The sequence below is a fragment of the Arvicanthis niloticus genome, chromosome 16 (assembly GCF_011762505.2).
Source record: "Arvicanthis niloticus isolate mArvNil1 chromosome 16, mArvNil1.pat.X, whole genome shotgun sequence".
NCBI lineage: Eukaryota > Metazoa > Chordata > Mammalia > Rodentia > Muridae > Arvicanthis > Arvicanthis niloticus.
This window is the reverse complement of record NC_047673.1, coordinates 61,103,254-61,124,457: the sequence shown is the minus strand read 5'-3', so window position 1 is coordinate 61,124,457 and position 21,204 is coordinate 61,103,254. Positions and strand designations below refer to the sequence as shown.

The following is a 21,204-nucleotide window of genomic DNA, read 5'->3' as shown; positions in this document are numbered from 1 at the left end:
TTTTGAGATAGGCTTTCTCTGTGTAGAGAGCTCCTGGCCTGTCCTCTCTCTGTAGATGTGGCTGGCCTTGATCAGAGATTTGCTTGCCTCTGCCTCCTGAGCACTGGTATTAAAGACATGTGCCACCACTGCCCAGCTATTTTTTATACTTTTTAAAAATTAAGAAGCTGCTAAATGTGCTTGCCACCAAGCCTGATGATTCGAGTTTGAGCCCTGGGACCTACATGGTGAATGAGAACTGACTCTTAAAAGGTGTCCTCTGACACCTGAATGCACTGTGGCATACACATGCACAGACATGTTTTTTAGTTCTGCCTTTCTGTATCAGTCTGAGAATGATTCCACAGTTAGCAGAAGTCTGGCTGGAGTTGAGGGAAGAGGCTTAAGCCTGTACATCCGGGACACACAGGTTAGTGTCTGCAGTTGCGTTGTTTCACCTTTAGAGCAGGACCCAGAATTTGTCTGCCTCTGCCAGCTCTGTTCCATGGCTGGTCTTGACTTTGCTGAGTAGACAGCAAGGCTGCCACCTCATTCTGTTCTGTAATGCAGGCTACATATTGCTTGCTCAAAACCACAAGTAGGAGTGCTCCACAGTACAATAGTTGGTTATAGGCGTGGCTCTACAGACAGGAGGTTGCACAGCTGACCTTCTGGGATTGGCATGCATGAAATACACTAGGAAGCTTGCTAGGCTCTGTGTGCCAGGCTCTTGGAAACAGCTGAGTTCTGTGCTTAGATTTGAGTCCTAATTTGAGTCCAGAAGATGGTGCTGTGTGATATGAAAAGTACCCATAACCTGAAAGAGCCCCAGGTAGGAAGCCCTGTTGGCTGGACATTTTGCAGCCAGATGTTCTCCCAGCACAGCTGCGAGTGGGGAACGTTGTCCTCCTGACCTAGCATGGCCTGCTCTTCTCTATGAGCTATCTTGTTCCTCATTTTTACATTGATTGATTGATTGATTGATTGAAGTGCTAAGAATAAAACCTAGGACCTTGTCTATGCAAATTGATCTGCTGAGCCACAGCTCTGTTTCTTTGTTATTTTTAAAATAATTTTATTATTATGGAGGAGGTAGAGCATGTGCCACATTGTGTGTGGAGGTCAGAGTGGGCACAATATGTGTATAGCCGTCAGAAGACACAGTGTATATTTGAAGTCGCGCCTTTTCTTCCATCATTATGTAGGTTCTGGGGATTGAAGCTAGGTCACCAGGTGTGGTGGTTTGAATGCAAATGGCCCTTACTGTAGACCATCTTTGAGGAAGTGGCACTATTTGAAGGAATTGTAAGGAATAAGAGGCATGGCCTTCAACCAAAGAACATAAAGGGGCTGGTCTGAGGCCCCTGGCATATGTGTAGCAGAGGACTGCTTTGTCTGGTCTTAGTGGGAGAAGATGTGTCTAATCCTGTAGAGACTTGATTGCCTGGGGGAGTGGGGAACAGGGGAGCTCCCTTTAGAGATGAAGGGGAGGAGAGACGGGGTGAAGAACTCAACTCTGAGGGGGGGCAACATTTGGGATATAAATAAATAATTAATTTGAAATGTAATAAAAAAAGAAGTGTGGCCTTGTTAGAGGGGGTGTGTCACTGGGGGTAAGTTTTGAGGTTTCAAAAGTCCAAGCCAAGCCCAGTCAGTCTCTGCCCCCCCTCCCCCCCCCCCCAGATCAGCTACAGCCCCTGCTTGTGTGCTGCCGTGTTCCTGCTCTGATGATAATGGGACTAAGCCTCTGAAACTAAAACCCTTTTGCTGTGATTCTGGTGTTTTGTCACAGCAACAGAACAGCCCATTTTTGTTGTTGTTGTTTTTGTTTTTTCAAGATAGGGTGTCTCTACATAGCCCTGGCTGTCCTGGAACTCAACCATGTAGACCAGGCTGTCCTCAAACTCAGAGATCACCTGCCTCTGCCTCACTAGTGCTGGGATTAAAGGTGTGCACCACCATTGCCTCCAGTTTAAAAAAAAAAAAAAAAAAAAAAAAAAGACTTTTTTTTTGAAACAGGCCCTTATGTAGCTGAGGTTGGCCTCAGACTTACTATCTAACCAGTCATGACCTTCACCTCTCTGTCCTGCCTACCTCTCCTGAGTGCTGGGATTATTTATGTGGTTGTAGAGATGGAGCCAGGCTTTGTGCATGCCAGGCAAGCACTCTGCCAGCTGAGCTACAGCCTTGATCCTGTTAATGTTTTTTTGTGTGTTTCTGAGGCAGGGTGTGACTGTGTAGCCCAGGGTTTAAAGATCCCACCACAGCTGCAGGTCGTGCTTCCATGACCAGCTTCTCTGTTCCTTCCTGCTTGTCCCCACTGCAAAGAGCTGGGGTGACAGGACTGGCACTCACACCTCTGCAGGCCATGTTCTGGGTCGTGTCTGGGCTTCCCTACAGGACTTCAGATGTGCCTTCCTTCTGTACCAAGGGCAAACAGCAGGCTGCGCCTGTTTTCAAGTGGCTTTGTGTGCTGTCTCTGGCCACTGGTTACTTTGGTTTTATAAAGTACACTGTTATGGAGCCCCAAGAGTCCATTTTCTCTGGTCACAAGCCCATGTAACTGCCCAGCTCTGCCACACCTGGGCTGTCTTTGCAGCAAGTTAGGATGGAGTGAAGGCCTCCCAGCCTGGGGCTCCTTCCTGTAAGTCTCAGCACTCACGGCCTGCATGGGGGAAGGTCCATTGTAGCACCAATATACAGGAGGCAGCATACTGTCTGCTCTGTAGTATTTACCCTATAGGATGACTGATGAGGAGCTCAAGGCCGGCATGGTGGCATATGTAGACTCCCAGTAATCCCAGCCTTAAGGAGCAGAGGCAGAGGTTGCTGAGAGTTTTGAGATCAGCCCAAGCTAGTCTCGAGTGCTAGATCGGCTAGGGATACATACCAGGATATCCTTGTCTGAAACACAGGCTTCAGATAAAAATGCTGGATGTGAGACATGGAGCCGTGAGGAGCATGGCCTCTCACAGGAGGATGAGACTGCCCTGTCCAGATCCTCCTATCTTGAGGAGAGGGCTGGGATAACAGGCATGTGCTACTGTGTTTCACTTTATCAGGAGAATGGATTATAGATACTTTTGTCATTTACATTCTTTCTTTTATGTCTTTTTACTCCTGCCACCTGTTGAGAGCTCTAGAGTTCCCAGAATCCCCTAGTAAGGGGCTGGCGCATAGCTCAGGTAAAGCTGGCCTAGCATGTGTGAGGTCCTAGGATCAATCCTGAGTACTATACAACACAAAATGAGCCTTCCTCAAAGATTCAAAAATATAAACAAAACAAAACAACAAAGCCAGTGTGCATGGGTGTGGTATAAACTGCAGCAGAGCTGTCAGGACAGATGGCCTTGGGTATCTGTCTCCTTCTTTCCACTGCATGCCTCTCTGGCAGGCTCAAGAGCTGCCTCTTTCCTCACAGAAGGGGTGCTGGGATTATAGCTGCCCTTACACATGCTTTGGAGATCCTAACTCAGGCTCTCTTGCTCGCCTCCTGAGCATCTTCTCAGCCCCAGAGGTCCAAGATCTAGCTCTGTCTGAAACTCAGTTTCAGCTGAACATGTAGGAAGTAGATATGGCAGGGGTCAGCTGGATGCCAGTGCTTGTGAGTAGCCTGCTCTCGGCTGGGCCCTGCCAGAGTTGGAGCTGTTGGCATGTGGTCCCTAGACCATCTTCTCCACAAGGGGATCGCCACTTTCCCATTTTCTCCAGAGCCGTGGTGTTTTGAAGCTCCTCAGCAGCAGTGTGCAAAACTGTTCCATGCCCTCTCGCAGCCGTCTCGCCCAGCTGAAGGAAAAGTGAAGGGGCCTAACTGACCTGCATGCTGTAGTTTAAGAGGAAAGTGTGGTGTCTTGGCTGTGTAGTCAGCTGTGACCATCTTCATGCCCTGCAGCCTCTTGCCCTCAAAGCCTTGGTCTCTGGTCCCTAGACTTATGTGGGTAGTTTGTGTGGCAAATGTGGGCAAATGGAGGGCTCTATCCTAGTCTGGAAGCTCACCTTGGGGACCACTGCCTGTATCATGAGCTAGCTGTGACTGCGGTTTCTGTTCATACCTGTTTCACAGATTGGCCAAGGCTGTGGACTGAGGCTTGGATGGTGTCACAGTAAACACTTAGACAGCCTGTAGCTGTGGCTTCAGTGTCCCCAGGAAGCAATGGCATAAAAGGAAGCGTGATTCATGTCTGATGTTTACTCTGTTTCCTCATCTGTGTCCACAGCATTCTGCTGCCCTGCTCCTAGGCAGTCAGTCTCAGGGTTGGAACAGGCTTGAGTAGGCCTGGCTGTGGCAGCCACTCTGAATGTTGGCCCTTGTTTCTCTTTATTGTGGATCTGGCCATTCTGCTTGGTTTGGGTTTTGTCTTAGACAGGAACCATCAGTATCATAGGTAGGCCAGGTTAAGGAAGTGTTTGTTTTTAATGATAGTTTCATTATGTTAGCCCTAGGTAGCCTGATCATCACTATGTAGACCAGCCTGGCCTCAGACTCACAGAGATCCTCCTACCTCTGCCTCTTGAGTGCTGGGACTTGAAGACCTGCTCCACAGACCTTAAGGAAGTGTTGATAAACCTCATAATGGTTCAGAAGGTGCCCCCCACCCCCCATGTCCCTACAGCTGTGTGGATACCACCCCTCTCTTCCATGTCCCTACAGCTGTGTGGACGCCACCTTTCTCTTCCATCTCCCCACAGCTGTGTGGACGCCACCCTCCTCCTCCATCTCCCCACAGCTGTGTGGATGGCAGCCTTCTTTAAGTTACCCTTAGGTCACTCTCTTCACTCAGCCCTGGTGTGTTTTGTGATGGGTGCCCAAGGCTGGGCCATTGATCAAGAACAGATTTTTTTTCCTGTAAACTCTGGTGGTTGGGATAGCCAAGCAGGACACCCACATTTAGCCAGGCAGAGGGAGTAGACAGGACATACCCTCCCATGGGGAATTATTTCCAGGGTGATAGCAGCCTGAAGCTTCAGGGTATGGAGCCCCTGGCTGAACCAGAAGGTACCCCTTCCCCCACTGCTCCGTCGGGTTGACGCTCCCTGCATCTGGACTTCAGTCTTCCAAAAGCCCCAACAGAGAAAGCCCTTTCATATAGTGGCTTGGTTGTTTACTTGTTTTATTTTTTTGTTTGAGACAGGGTATCACTAAATACCCCGGCTGTCCTGACTCCTGCCTCAGCCATCTCTTCCCTCAGGGCTGGAGACCCCACTGCTGCTTAGTGGCTGTGAACTGTACTTCCCCACTGGGGTGGCTTCCTCCCTCAGATGACTCCCTATTGAGGGAAGCTCCCTATTGAGGTGTCCTGTTGAGGCCAGTGAGGGAGGTAATAAGTGGGACCTGTGTATTGGAGCTTGGATTGAGCCAGACACTTCTGGCTGAATGTGGGGTGTGCTTTGGCTTCCTGCACAGTGGGAGTGGGTCTTTTCAGCACAAGGCTATGTGTCCTGGAGGACCCTTACAGCAGGAGTCTGTGCACTGTCAACTGTTAAATAGGCAGCTGGTAGGGGCCCTAAAAACAGCTAAGTCCAGTCTGGTGACCCAGGGTCACATGCTGACATTCCCCTAACACCTGGGGCTTGGAGGGGGCAAGGAAAGGGGGCCCTGCTTCTGCCACTGCCTGTGTGAGCCCTCTGTGCTAGAGATGCGGGGTGCACACATCCTTACTAGAACTGGGGCATATTTTGGGGTAAAACATTATGTATTGTCATCTCTACTTTAGAGGCTAAGGCAAGAAATCACTTGGCTCAAAGCTGGGTATGGCAGTTCCTGCCTGTTTATCAGCACACAAGAGCCTGAAGCTGAAGGATCACTAGGACTTTAAGGCCAACCAGGGCTATCTAGTAGTGCCTTGTCCCAACAAAAATGAAACAAGACAAAAGACCAGCATGGGTAGTACCTGAAGAGAAGAAGGCCAGGATGGGAGGGTGCTTCTGTGTTGGCAGGCCAGATGTCTGCTTGTGAGCATTTTGTGACTCTTCTGTTTTGTTTAGATTCCCAGTGGAAATCCATTATACGAGTCTTATTACAAGCAGGTATGTCTAAGTGTTATCTTCTTTTTCTTTTCTGTGTAGGTGTGTGTGTTTACCTGTGCCATGGCATGCCTGTGGAGGTCAGGGGACAACTCATAGTGGTCAGTTTTCTCCTTTAACTATGTGGGTCCCAGGGATCAAACTCAGGTCGTCAGGCTTGGTGGCAGGCACCTTTGCCAACTGACCATTTCTCCAGCCCATTATTGCCTTTATATATGTTGTGTATGTATGTATTCCTGTGTGCGTGTATGGGTTGGAGCTCCAGGCAAAACCCAGAGCCTCTTACTTGCAGAGCAACTCAGCCACTGAGTTGCACCTAGCCACATGTTATCTTTGTAGTTGAAGTTGGGTGTGCATTTAAAGCTTTCTGGGAGTACACATGGAGATGTCTCTAAGTGGATGTGTCGACTCTTGCTGTCCCTTTGCAGGTGGACCCTGCCTACACAGGGAGAGTTGGAGCAAGTGAGGCTGCGCTGTTTCTGAAGAAATCGGGGCTCTCAGACATCATTCTGGGGAAGGTAGGGAAGATGAAGCATGGCCTCCTATATATATCCCTGGAATGAAAGCAGCTATGTAGACCTTCCCTGGGGCAGGGCCAGGACACTCACACCTCTCAGCTGTAACTGGTGGGTGTGAAGACAGGCCCGGATGACGCTATTAGACCTTTCTTGCCTGTCCTCACACTGGAGAGGTTAAGGCAGAAGGATCAGCATGGGCTACGTAGTACCTGTCTTTGCAAAGATAAACCAAAACCAGGATGCCAGCTATTGGGCACACTCCTTTAATCCCAGCACTCTGGAGGCAGAGGGTGATAGATTCCTTGAGTTTGAGTCTGGCCTGGTCAGTCTCAGGTGGTAGTCACCTTCAAGGCATAGACAGCAGACCAGAGCAGAGTGTTTTTGGTGTCTTGTTAGCTATAGGTTCATGTTGCTGTGTTCATGGTGCCTTCACCCTGGGGAGCTAAGTGGACACAGGGCATTCTTTGGGCCCTGCCACCAAATAACCCTGGTCTGGTAGGGCTGTTGGCTATTGGTCTCAGTGCCCATGACAGAGAAGTAATTGATGTGACTCCTGTTCTGAGTTGGTGAGCAATACTCACACTCACAGGCACTTTTGTGTCTCCACAGATATGGGACTTGGCAGATCCCGAAGGTAAAGGGTTCTTGGACAAACAGGTATATATGCACACATGGAGCAGGGAGGGGCTAGGAACCCCTGAGGCTGGATTACTTGTATGTTTCTCCCACTGTCTGCTATCATCCACACATAGCTGCCAGGCTCAAGTGAGGAGTTCTCACTGTGGAATGCAGGTCTTTAAGTGCACCTAGCCCCCTGACTCAGTGACATGCCTTTGACTGTCTTGTGCCTGTCTCAGTTTCTTTACCTGTTGCTGTGCTAAATTGCCTAGACAGAAGCAACTTGGGGGAAAAGTGCCTGTAGCTCACAGTTCCAGGTACAATCTACTCTGTGTGTGTGTGTGTGTGTGTGTGTGTGTGTGTGTGTGTGTGTAGGGGGCAGTCAAGGCAGTAGGAACCTGAAGCAGCTGGTCCCATCCAGTCAGGAGCAGATAATAAATGCAACAAACCAATGCTCAGCTCGTTTTCCCTGTTCCTTCAGTCCAGGCCTAGCCCAGAGGTGGTGTGGATGTGTGCAGGTATGCTTTCCCATCTCAGGTGGCCCGGGAAAACTCCTCATAAGCCAGCCTGTTTGAAGCAGACCCTCACTGAGACTTTCTTCCTAGATAGTTTCCATTGTGCCAGGTAGATTGAACTAAACACCAGCAGGCTAGAGAGCAGGTTTAGCTGTTACAGAGTTTAAGTCCCAGCACCCATATTTGGCAGCTTAACTATCTGCAATTCTGGGATCAATGCCCTCTACTGACCACTCAAAACACATGCGTGCGTGTGCACCCACACCCAGGCACACCTTTAAACAAAACAAAAACTGTAAATGATTAAAACATTTTAAAGAATTAAGATAATTAAAATGAATTGTACCTGACATGGTGATATACACTTTAACCCCAACACTCAGTCAGCAGAGGCAGATGGATGGATCTTTGTGAACACCAGGCCAGTCAGGGCTACACAGTGAGACTGTCTCAAAACAAACAAACACACACACACACACACACACGGACACGGACACGGACACGGACACACACACAACATGGGATGATGACACAACAACACAGAAATGTGTGTATGTGCATGCATGTGGCCCATGGAGGTCAGAAGATGTCAGATTCCTCTGGAGGTAAGGTGACAGGCAGCTGGAAGCTGTCTGATGGGGATGCTGAGAAATGAACTCTGGTTCTCTTTATGAGCCACACATGGAGCTATATCTTCAGCCTAGAGACTGTTCTATAGCAAAGTAATTTTATACTTATGTAAAGATGCCAAAAGTAATTTGGTGGGTTCCTATGCACCCCTTCTAGCACCATGTCTGTGACCAGCTCTCCCCAGGGATGCTTATTTACACAATTCTAACACTGTGTCAGACTGCTTTTGTCACAACACTAAACCAGGACCTGCAGCCAAGGTGGCCATGTTCCAGTGCAGTCTACCATGGAGGTGTATGCAGGATGCTCTGACTCTCAGGCTCTCCTGGAGCCCCAGTCTCTGCTCTTGAGGAACATTCTGAGCGGACTTGTGTCTGTCCTTAAAGTGCTGGCACCGGAAGCTTTGCAACAGGCTTTGTGGTGCTGTGCTGACAAAGTTGTGAAAGTGGCTCTGGCCCTGGATGCTAGTGGGTTCCCCAGCTCCTCTCCTAGCTGTTGTCTAAGGCTGTTCTTGTGTCCCAAGTCCTCAAACCTGGCCATCTGCTTGCTACCAGCACCTCCCTTCCTTGAGATTGGGGTGTGCAGCTGCATAGTGAAGGTCCTGAGAACCTGTTGACGGCTGCTTGGACCATCATACTGCCATTCTCACCTTTTCTCTGACACCATGTGTTCCTCCACAGCACCTGTGGACATGGATGGCATAGCTCTGACGCTATCCATGAAGTACTCATGGTGTTTGTATTTTTCAGGCCAGGAGAGAAGCTTCCACTATAGGGTCTCAGCCTGTCTCAGCCTCTGTCACTAATAAAGATGACCAAAAGAGAGGAGGGTTTATTTGATTTACAGGTTTATTATTGAGGAAAACCAGGGGCGGAAGTAGAGGTAGGAAGCTAGAGGTAAGCGCTGAAGCAGAAGCCATGCATCATTGCTCACTCGCTTGTTCCCACGGCTTGCTCAGCCTGCTTTCTTACAGACCAGGACCACCAGCCCAGAGGCGGTGCTGTGAATCATTAATTAGGTAAATATGTCCACAGGCCACTTTAATGTAGGCAGTTCCTTGGTCAAGGTTCTTTCTTAGCTCACTCTAGTTTGTGTCAAAGTTGACAGCTCACCACAGAACATAGGTCATGCAGGCGCTCAGGAGGCTGAGACAGGAGGGTTGAGAGTTCCCCTTCAGACTCAGCTGCCTAGTAAGAGCCTATCTCCGCCAGGCGGTGGTGGCGCACGCCTTTAATCCCAGCACTTGGGAGTCAGAGGCAGGCGGATTTCTGAGTTTGAGGCCAGCCTGGTCTACAGAGTGAGTTCCAGGTCAGCCAAGGCTATACAGAGAAACCCTGTCTCGAAAAACCAAAGAAAAAAAAGAGCCTATCTTTAAGAAAGAGGCTTGAGAGATGGTGCAGTGGTTAAGAGTGCTTGCTGCTCTGGCAGAGAGCTGAATTCAGTTCCCAGCACCCACACCAGGCTACTCATAGTTGCCTGTAACTCCAGCTCCAGGAAATCTGACACTTCTGGACTCTAAGGGTACTTACATTGGTGCACACACACTCATTATTAAAAGTAGCAAAACTTGTTAGGTGATGGTGGCACATGCCTTTAATCCTGGCACTTGGGAGGCATAGGCAGGCAGATTTCTGAGTTGGAGGCCAGCCTGGTCTATAGAACAAGTTCCAGGATAGCCAGGGCTACACAGAGAAACCATGTCTCAAAAAACCAAACCAACCAACCAAACAAACAAGCAAAAAACCCCAACAAGGGGCTGGAGAGATGACTCAGTGTTAAGAGCACTGGCTGTTCTTCGAGAGGTCCTGAGTTAAATTCTAGCAACCAAATGGTGGCTCACACCCATCTATTGATGGAATCTGATGCCTTCTTCTGATGTGTAGGTGTGCGGTGTACGTGCAGACAGAACATTCATACATTAAAAAATAGATTAAAAAGACAGCAAAACTAACTAATAAAAAAGAAAAAGTAGGTCAGTGAGACAGTTCCTCTGATGAAAGTGTTTGCTGCCACGCCCAGCAACCTGAATTCAATTCATAGATCCGCATGAGGGAAGGAGAGAGCTGAATTCCCCAAGGGCTCCCTCCTCCCTAATAAATACATGCAGTTTCTTTTTAAAACAATTTGTTTTAAAATCCAATGACTGGGCTGCTGTACAGCTTTGGAAGAAAGCTCTTGCTGGTATTCCTAAAGATTTACATCCTACTCTGGGCCCCCCAAAAAACAACACAAAGTAGGTGTGTTTGACCATCAATCATTATGAGTGTATGACTGCTCCATCGTGTGATCTAGAAGCTGGCTTGCTCGTTATCTCTGGGAAATTCCTTTGCTTGGACCTTTTCAGTGCTGGGACTTACTAATGGCCACCGGCTGTGGTGCTGCAGTCAGCACAGTGGCACTGAGATCCTTATGGCTCACCTTATAGTGTTGAAGCCTCTTTTTGGGTTTACAGGGTTTCTATGTTGCACTGAGACTGGTGGCCTGTGCACAGAGTGGCCATGAAGTCACCTTGAGCAATCTGAGCCTCACCATGCCACCACCAAAATTTGTGAGTACTCACACCCTCCTGGTACTGTGTGTGTGCATACATGTGAGTGACAGCTCCATGTTTTCTCTTGTCTTTCCTGTGTTTTAGTCAGAGTGAAATGCACATAAAAGTCTCCATTTTTAAATGTACAGTTCAACTAAGCATGGCAACTCACATCCTTAATACCTGCACTTGGGAGGCAGACAAATCTTTGTGAGTTAGAGGCCAGCCTAGTCTACAGAGTGAGTTCCAGAACGACCAGAGATACACAGTGAGATCCTATCTCAAGAACAAAACAAAATAAATAAATAAAATAGAGCACACAGTTGGGTGGCACTTAAGCACATGACAGTGTTGTGCAGCTATCAGCCCCAGTTCTACCTCCCAAAAGGAAGGCCCTGGGCCATGCCTTAATCTTTGTTTCCTCATCACCCAGTCTTCGGCAGCCACCCATTATCTTTTGGTGTAGATTTGTCTTTTGGGGATGTTTCTCTTAATAGAGTCACACAGGATATGGCCTTGCATATGGCGTTTTCCCTTAGCTTGCCTACATGGTAGTCTGGCTCAGGATGTTGTTATTGTCATGACTGAGGTTGGCTGTGGCTCATTTGCCCATCTTTGGCTGTTTGGAGCACCGCATAGCTATAAATGGTCATGGATCCCATGTGTATACCTGTGGCTCACACCTGGGAGGGGAGCTGTGGGGTCATAGGTTAGCCCCATTTGGTGGCCTTCCCATTTTGGAATAATACCCTTTTGGTCACATGTGCCTTTCTTCCTCAGCATGATACCAGCAGCCCACTAATGGCCACACAGTCATCTGCAGAGACCCACTGGGCCGTGCGGGTAAGTGAATAGAGATAAGCCGTTCAGACTATTCAGAACATTCTAGAATACATCTGCCTTTTTATGTTTCCACGGTATTGCAGGATCATATCTGTGTTTTGATTTTATTAGTTTTTTAAGAATTTATTTTATTTTTAATTATTTGTATATCTATGGTAGGTCTTTGTGTCCCTGGAGACCAAAAGTGGGCCTGGGATTCCCTGTAGTTGGAGTTACCAGCTGTCGTGAGCCACCTAACTTGGGTGTCCTTAACCTCTGAGCCATCTCTCCATCTTTTTAGGTTTTTGTTTTTTGCTTATTGAGAAAGGGTCTCATATCACCCAGGCTGATGTCAAACTCAAACTATAGCTGAAGCTGCTCTTGACTTCTGACTCTGCTTCTGCCTCTCTAGTACAGAGAAAATAGCCATGTCTAAGCTCGGCTTGGAAAATAAACTTCTTTACTATAGCTGGCAGCTGAGTCTTGGAGCAAGGCGCTAAGGATTTGAGGTTGCAGTTAAATTCCCGAGCTCTCAGCATGCGTTTGAGGCTGTGTAGTTTGTATTGGTTCTTCAGAATAGACAGGAAACACCCTGCTCAGGTAGTCTTCCAGCCAATCTTCCCTCTGTGAGGTGCCCACTGATCTGCAAAAACCCTTGCTCAGCACTTAAGGTGTTCCTTTTCCATGTATAAGGCGATGTGGTCTTGCCTCTAGGAAAGAAAAATTAGCAAACAAGCATAGTGGCTGTCTTAGTCACTGTCCTATTGCTATGAGGAGACATGGTGACCTCAGCAATTCTTATAAATGAAAGCATTTAATTGGGGCTGGCTTAAGTTTCAAAGATTTAGCCCATTATCATGGTGGGAAGTGTGGTGGTGTGTAAGCAGACACAGTGCTGGAGAGGTAAAGAGAAGGACACTGGACCTGGCTTGGGCTTTTGAAACTTCATTGCCCTTCCACAGTGACACTTCTCCATCAAGGCCACATCTACCCCAACAGGGCCTTATCTCCTAATAGTCACTTTCTGTGGACCTTTGGGGCCATTTTCATTCAAACCACCATATTCCATTCTCTGGCCCCCATAGACATGAAGCTATATCATAATGCAAAATGCACGCAGTCCAACTTCAAAAGTCTTCATAGTCTATCACATAGTCTATCAATTTCAAAAGTCCAAAGTCTCTTCTGAGATTCATAAAATCTCTTTAACTGTAATCTCCTGTAAAACCAAAATGAAAAAATAGATCTCATTTTACCAGCATGCAATGGTACAGGATGTATATTACCGTTCCAGAAGCAAAGGGAAGTACATAGTGAGGAAGTACTGGACAAAAGCAAGACTGAAAACCAGCAGGGCAAACTCCAGACTCTGCATTCATGTTTGATATCAAAGCAGTTTTCAGTGCTGTAATCCATCCTGCTTTGCTGACTGCAGCATGCTTCTTTGTCGTGGGCTGGATCCACTCTCTGTTGAAGCTGTATCCCATGGCTCTGGCATCTGCGACATTTTGAGGTCTTAAGGCTTCACCTTCACAGCTTCACACAGTGGCCTCTGTAGGCTTCATGCAGGGACATTCCTACTACCTGCTGGGCCTCAGTAGCTTTCTTTAGTCATGGAAGGAGATTCTGTAACTCCTTTCTTGTATCTTTTCCTCCAGAACCAGAACCACATAGCCAAAGCTGCTAAGTTCTGCTTCTTAACCTGGGCTGGAACATTCGGTTACATCTTCAACCAGCTTTCTGTTTTTGATGGTTTCCCTCACTACCTAAGCTTTAAGCTTAGTTGTCCTGGAATTTGCTTTGTACTCTGGGCTGGCCTTTAACTCAGAGATCTGCCTTTCCCTGCCTCTGAGTGCAGAGATTATAGGCAACACTACCATACTTGGCCCTAAACTCTTTTAAAATTCAGAAGTTAGAAGCTTAACTAGGTAGGGTCTTGACCTTAGGTCTCGGTAAGCACTAGACTCAGCTCCATCACAGCTCTGGGAACTTTTCTCCTCAAGCTCTACCTTTTGTATTTTTCCTTGCTCAGCTTACTCCTTTTTACTATAGATGATATCTCTGGGAGGCCTGCCCTTTCTGAAGGGCAATGGAGGAGAAGTGGGTGGGGGATGGAGGAAGGATCAGGATGAGAAGGGGGAGGGGAAACTGCATGGAGATGCAATACATAAGAGTTTTAAAAAAAAAAAAAAAAAAAGAAGCATCAGAACTAACCACAGGACAGAGTCAATACTAGACTGCCCTGACAACTCCTCTGCCAGCCCTGTTAATCCCAAACTCTTTAATTTAACTTCAGGTGGATTTTTCAGAAAAGGACCATTTGGGGGGGGGGGGGGTCTCAAATATTTTTCCTTGATCCTTACAGAATGATCTCTAGGCCATATACTAATATTCGTTTTCCACAGTTCAAACCACCCTCAGCACTGTCTTCTATGCTTCTACTAGGATGGTCTTTTAAACCCCCACTTAAATCATTCTACTTTCCCAATCTAAAGTCTCAAAGCTCACATTGCAGCAGCAAGCAGCATGGTAAAGACTTCCCAGCAGTACCCCAGTTTCTGGTACCAACTTCTGTCTCAGTCACTGCTTTATCACAGTGGCACAGGCTTGTCATCCCTATCCTTGGGGACTTGAGGCTGGAGGACAGATCACATGTTTAAGGCCAGCATGGGTCAAGTAGGGAAGAACCTGTCACAGAAACAAAAAGGATGGGCTGGCGAGATGGCTCAGTGAACAGAAGTGTTGGCTGCCAAGTGTAGTGATCCTGGAATCCACATGACAGAAGGAGAGAACTGTCCTCGGATTGCCACACAAGTGTGCCACCATGGTGTGTGTGTGCACACACTGTAAGTTAGAACTCGAGATACATGTTTATAAGACCTACGACTTCTGAGCCAGAGTTGGACCTCCAAGTGTGGGCTATGTGTGGGCTGTGGATGCTCTTAGGATGGTGACAGCCCTGCCCCCATGGTTCATGCTCTTCTCCCTTCCTCCTTGATGCTGTTCGCCCTCTCTTGGACGGCTTTGAGCTTCTCAGGCAAGGGCTTCACCACCAGGCTACATCCTTAGCCCTGTTAGTCTATTTCTCTGAGACAGGGTCTCACATATTCAAACTTGGCTGTGCAGCCAAGAGTGATCCTGAACTTCTGATCCTCCTGCCTCCACCTTGAACTGAGTGCTGGAATTGCAGGTGGATTATACGTGCTGGTGATGGAGTCCAGGGCTTTTTGTGCATGTTTCATGGGCACTCTACGCACCAAGCCACTGCACTAGCACTCTTTTCCAAACCTTTTTTTCTGGGTGCTGAGATTGACACTCAAGCCTTTTACTGCATTGAGCCCCATCTCGTCTTGTGTTTGCAATATGAGAAGCAAAACATTGGCACTTAGGTTGACATTTGAGACAGTTTGTCCCTCATATAGCACAGGCTGGCTTCAAGCCCTCCATCTTTCTAGCTCTGTCTTGAATGCTGGAATGAGAAGCTGTAGAACCTCTAGTTCCACTAGAGGTTGACTTTGGTCACGTTCACTCCAGAGGGAAACATCACCCTACTGGCCTCTGTCCCTGTGGCCCCCAGGCCCATGGTGCCAGGGAATTGTTCCTCTCAGGCCATAAATTCTCCCTGGAAACCCAGACATCTTGTTCTCACTGGTACAGCTGAGCTCTGGGTAGGCATAACTGGGTATGGATCCAAGCTGCTTGCTCTTACTCGGTTTGGCTTCTTCTTTCCTGGTAGGTGGAGGAGAAGGCAAAGTTTGACGGCATCTTTGAGAGCCTTCTACCAGTCAATGGACTACTCTCCGGAGACAAGGTCAAGCCGGTCCTCATGAACTCGAAACTACCTCTGGATGTGCTGGGCAGGGTAAGGGGCTGGGCTGGGTGCTTTCCCATCCTGCACTGCAGTATGCTTGGCTGTTAACAGTCACCTTTCTCCCACCATCATGCACTGTACCACCAGGTGCTCCCTGTATGTCAGGACTGCTTTTCTGCCCAGGAAGGTGCTGGCCCCCTTCTATTTTATGGTGAGAGGCACAGGCAGAAGGTAGAAGGCTGCCTGTGCCTGTAACCTGTACCTGTAACCTGTGCCTGTAACCAGAGAGCCTGCGCTGAGCCCAACATGGATCCTTCTTTCCTCTGTGTGTTTGTTTCTTTCCACTTGTTTAAAAAAAAAAAAGAAGTATCTTCACAGGAGTGCATATATGTGGGAGGTTCAGAGGACAACCTTGGAAGCATTCCTAAGCTGCTATCTACTTTTTTAGATTGGGTCTTTTAGTGGACCTAGAATTTACTAAGTTGCTGAGCTGAGTTGACTAGGCAGAGAGTCCAAGCATCATCCTGTCTCTGCCTTCCCAGTACTGGGTTTATAAGTGCATGCCGCCACACCCAGCTTTAAAAAACAATTACATCAAAATTTCTTTTTTTCTTTCTTGGGTTTCACAGTGGAGCCCTGGTTGGCTTGTAACTCTGTGTAGATAGTACTAGTCTTGAATTCATAAAAATCTGCTCAGCTATACTTCCCCAGTGCTGGGATTAAAGGCATGTGCCACCATGCTGCCTACATTTAAAAACTTAGTGTATATATGTGTATAGTGTGTGTATGCACCACTGTGTATCTGTGAAGGTCAGAGGAAAGCTTGCAGGATCTGGTTCACTCCTACGTGAGGATCAAACTCACCTTTTCAGGCTTTCCAGCAGGCACCTTTACCTGCTGAGCCATTTCATTGGCCTTGCTTTCTGTTTTTAAGGAAATGCCTTTTCCTGCTCTCAGTCTGGAGGTTAAGGCACTTTGAACTCGCAGATTTAGAAATAGTCTTAGATCTTTCATTTTTGGTTTTATCATCTTAAGATGGGGTCTCCTGTCTCCCATCTTGGCTGGGTGTAACCTTAATAAATTCCTGATCTACCTCCATGGTGCATTCCTTTGATTTATTTATGTTAAAGCCTCAGTTTTAGTGGATGTGTCAGGGCACACCTATAATCCCAAAAGGCTGAGGCAGGAGGAGCATGAGTTTGAGGCCAGCCCGGTTTGAGTAGCAGGATCCTATATCAGGAACCCCTCATCAAAAATGAACTTCAGGGCCAGGCAGTGGTGGCGCACGCCTTTAATCCCAGCACCCACCTGGGATTTCTGAGTTCAAGGCCAGCCTGGTCTACAGAGAGAGTTCCAGGACAGCCAGGGCTACACAGAGAAACCCTGTCTCAAAAAACAAAACAAACAAAAAAAAAATGAACTTCAAATTTGTTCATATGAATGTAAAGTGTTTGGCTTCAGGCCCCCTACTGCAGGCTCTGTTCCTCTAGAGTGTCATGGCTGCGCCTAAGGCATCATCCTGGTGACTTACTTCATGGTATATATGAGTCAGGCAAGCTTGTTATCTGTGGGGCATTGCTGCAAAAGGACTGAGGTCCTCGGTGGCTCTGAAACTATCTCCTAATGCCCATTACATGTGCCTCTATCTCCCAAGTTCTAGAATTATGGGCAGCACCTGTCCGGTTACATTTCAAAATAGATTTTAAAGTCTATGATATTGAGGGTGGGTCTTAGGGCTTAAGAGTGCTGCAGAGGACCCAGGTCTGGTTCAGACTTCAGTTGGAAGGGTGCAGGTCTGGACCTTGGTCCTTAGCGCTCCGTCAGAGAATGGTTGTCAGAGTTGTAGGGTGTCTGCGTTGTTTTTTAGTTTCTCGATTTGATCGTTTTAGGTAGGGTCTTAGTTACTGTTCTGTTGCTGTGAAGAGACTCCGTGAATAAAGCAGTTCCTATACAGCATTTAATTTGGGCCTTATGTACAGTTTTGGAGTGTTAGTCCATCATCGTCATGGTGGGAAGGAGGGCAGCAGGCAGGCAGGCGTGGTGCTGGAGCAGTAACTGAGAGAGAGGCAGGGAGAGGCCTGGCATGAGCTTTTGAAGCCTCAGAGCTAACCCCACAGTGACATGACTCTTCCTACAAGGTCGCATCTCTGCACCCTTCCTTAGCAGGTCACCAACTGAGGAGTGAGTCTGAAAGTATGTGAGCCGTGGGGCCATTCCCACTCATCCCACCACAGACAGAATCTTCCTACATAGCCAAGACAGGCCTGGAACTCTCTATGTAGCCCAGGCTGGCCTTGAGCTTCCAATCCTCTTGCCTCAGCCTCTTGTCACAGACTAGTTCTTAAATGCTTTTTCTTTTTTTTCCCTCTTCTCTTCGTGTGTGTGTGTGTGTGTGTGTGTGTGTGTGTGTGTGTGTGTGTGTGTGTTTTCGTTCACGTGTGTGGGTGTGTTAGAAGACAGGTATACAGTTCCCTAAAGGGCCAGTGATTGCCTTGATCTCATGGTTGTGCTGGGTGAGCCTTACAGGCCCTTCCTTCTCACATCACCCTCCTGGATCTGTCTGTCCCCTTTAGGTCTGGGACCTCAGTGACATTGACAAGGATGGACATTTGGACCGAGATGAGTTTGCTGTGGTAAGTCCTCTGTGTCCTTTTCCTACCTTGCTGAGACCTAAGGAAGTGCTCACATTGGTGGGTGCTGTAGTGCTTTGTTTTAAAGTGTTTATTTTTACATCATCCCTGTACTTAGACAAGGTTCCAGAGTACAGGAGAGTCCAGAGTCTCTTATCCAGTGTGATTGCCTTACAATGCCTGCCTCACCCTCCTTCCTCTCTGTCTTTGTGGGCTGACCTGGAACTCGCCTGGATACTAGGCTGGCCTTGAATTCAGGATTAAAGGCCTGTGCCATTACTGCCTGAGGCCTATTTTGGGGTTTTGTTTGTTTGTTTGTTTGTTTTGTTTTTGAAGACAGAGTCTCAGATAATTGAAGCTGATCTTTTTGTTTGTTTGTTCTGTTCTGTTTGTTTGTTCTTTGAGACAGGGTTTCTCTGTGTAGACCAGACTGGCCTCAAACTCAGTTCTGCCTGCCTCTGTCTCTCCAGTCCTGGGATTAAATGATTTAGCCACCACCACCTCCTTGAAGCTGGTCTTGAACTCTTGATTCTCCTGTCTCTATCTCCCAAGATCTAGAATTATAGATGTGCATAGCACCTGGCTTTCCAGTTACATTTTAAAATAGACTAAAATCTATAAGATTGGGGCTGGAGAAATATCTTTGGGCTTAAGAGTACTGCAGAGGATCTGTATTTCAGGGCTCTTGTGAACCCACCTGAGGTATAAATAAGACATGGAGATGTTTATGTAGTTTAAAGCGTTAGGCCTTTTGCTGGGGTAGTCTCCAGCTACTTAATCTGACCATTGTAGTACTGAGACCCACCATGTGGCTAGCTCTTTACCTCCCTGCTCTGCTCCAGTCCACGTCTGTTCCCTTCCTTGTCCTCTTCGATTTTCCCCGCTCCTGCCTGGATCTATCCTGCAGCTCCTTCTTCACCTAGTACTTCTGCCCTGGCTAGTGTCTGTTAGCTCATTATTGCAACCAGTAAGCAGTGAGACAACATTTCCTACATTTCTTAGATTGCGTTTAGGCGGTGAGGAGCTTACCTGATCTTCATGTGTTGGGCAGATGGGAAGGGACAGACATACACATCAGAAGCTGATGATGAGCCATTTCTATGGTAATCCTAAAATCCTGCCAGCATTTATCTCTCTGCTGGTACAATAATCAACAATTGAAAATACAGAGACATGTCTTACTACAGTGTGAGGAAGGTCACCCCAACAACCCAGGTTGCTTCCCAGCTTCCATAAGTGACATGATGGCCTCCATGGGCACTGCACACAGGAAGTGTACAGACACAGATAGGCAAAACACTCATTGATATGAAAATAAACCTTCGAAATCTGTAATTTTGCCAGTGTGACGATCATCTCAGGACTCAGAAGGCTGAGGCAGGAGAATTGGGATTCAGGTCCACCCTCGACTTCATACCATGACTTTGCCTCAGAATAAATAAATAGGTAGACATGACTTAGAGCGCCTTTCTCCTTCTGCAGTGCAGTAGTTCCCTGCTGTCTCACACTGTCCTCTCTAGGGTCACACTCTGTGTCTCCTCTTGGTGTCTGTGCACCTCCAGACTTCAGAACTTTGGAAATCATAAGCCCTGGGGCTGGTAGTCAACCTGCCTGCTGAAGGAAGGTGTAAGTGTCTAGAGACTCAGGCAAATCTATTACATATGTGTGCTTCACTGTTCCCTGTGTGTTCTTAGCTGTCGCAGATTTGATTAGTAACAGAGTAGTAATGATTGTAGTGAGGTAATTAAAACAAAGACTGGGCTGTTGACTGAGTAGAGTGCTTGCCAAAATCCTGTGGACACAGCAGGAAGGCCAGGAGTCCAAGGGTGTCCTCAGCTACTTGGTGAGCGTGAGGTCGTCCTGGGAAACTCGAGATACTTGCCTCACACCAGTCATGGTAGTGTGCTCTGGTCCAAGTGCTAGGGATGTGATTCTGTTGTTTCTTGAATTGTCTACATAACATTGACAGACCACAGGTAACTCAGATCCTGGGAAGGAACAGACAGTGGCTGTGTGCTGTCTGCATGGTTGTCTTCTGTGCTCACTTCAGCTGCCCAAATTGGACATGTCCCGAAGATGCAGAGGAGACTGATGCCTGAGGAAAGATTAGCAGCTTCCTTAGAGCCTCTGGGAGTCCCCATGGCTCCCAGACTGCATGAGGCCAGGCGCTCTTTGTGTTCTGCCCCTCCCCCGCACTGCCTTTTTCTTCTCGTTGGCACCACAGGCTATGCACTTGGTGTACCGAGCCCTGGAGAAGGAACCAGTGCCCTCCGTCCTGCCCCCGCCCCTCATCCCACCCTCCAAGAGGAAGAAGACGGTGTTTGCAGGTGCTGTGCCTGTCCTGCCTGCCAGTCCCCCACCCAAAGACAGTCTCCGCTCTACACCATCTCACGGCAGCGTTAGCAGCCTCAACAGCACAGGCAGCCTGTCCCCAAAGCACAGCGTCAAGCAGACTCAGGTCAGTGCCCAAGGCCTCTTCTATAGCATTTCTCATCAGCAATAAAGAGAAAGTTTTGATCAAATTCTTTTAAAACTTTACTAGAGGTATGGGGCTGGAGAGATGGTTTAGTGATTAAAGAGTACTGGGTGCTCTTCCAGAGGACCAGGTTCAATTCCCAGCACTCCCATGGTTCACAGCAGTCTGTACTTGTGCATATGATGCATAGATGTATGTAGGCAAAACACCAATACACATAAAGTAAATAAATAAATACAAAAAGAACCTTAAAAAATTACTATGATTCAGAATGCGCTTTCTTTCAGGTAAGTGGAATTGTTCCCTAGTGTATATGGGGCCTGGACAGTGAGTGCTCTCCATTGTTCAAGTCCATTGAAGTGATCCAGTGTCTTCACAGAACTTGTGCATGCACGTAGACTCACCTCACTGAGAACAAACTCATTTGTTTATCTATTTATATGCATGCATTTGTGTAAGTATGTTTACACATCTTCGTTTAGAGGCTACAGAGGGTATCAGATGTCCTTCTCCATCACTGTCTCTCCATTTTTTTGAGGCAAGGTCTCTTCTTGATCCCTGGGGCTCTTTCTTTCCTGGCTGGGCTGGTAGCCAGCACACCTGAGTGGTCTCCCTGACTCTGCATCTCTTGGCACAGGAGTTGTAGGCACT

At 47.7% G+C, this 21,204-nt stretch overlaps 1 protein-coding gene across 9 annotated transcripts in view; it reads left to right on the top strand.

The window, feature by feature from the left end:
- Window positions 1-21,204, top strand: part of Eps15l1 (epidermal growth factor receptor pathway substrate 15 like 1) — an 87,130-nt gene that overhangs the window by 17,181 nt on the left and 48,745 nt on the right. For all 9 annotated transcript variants that reach the window (XM_076914451.1, XM_034520084.2, XM_076914450.1 and 6 more), the window contains exons 2-9: window positions 5,965-6,006; window positions 6,432-6,521; window positions 7,131-7,178; window positions 10,737-10,832; window positions 11,595-11,657; window positions 15,373-15,498; window positions 18,021-18,080; window positions 20,302-20,535. In XM_076914451.1, coding sequence (XP_076770566.1) covers window positions 5,965-6,006; window positions 6,432-6,521; window positions 7,131-7,178; window positions 10,737-10,832; window positions 11,595-11,657; window positions 15,373-15,498; window positions 18,021-18,080; window positions 20,302-20,535 — 759 coding nt within the window. The remainder of the gene's footprint in view (window positions 1-5,964; window positions 6,007-6,431; window positions 6,522-7,130; window positions 7,179-10,736; window positions 10,833-11,594; window positions 11,658-15,372; window positions 15,499-18,020; window positions 18,081-20,301; window positions 20,536-21,204) is intronic.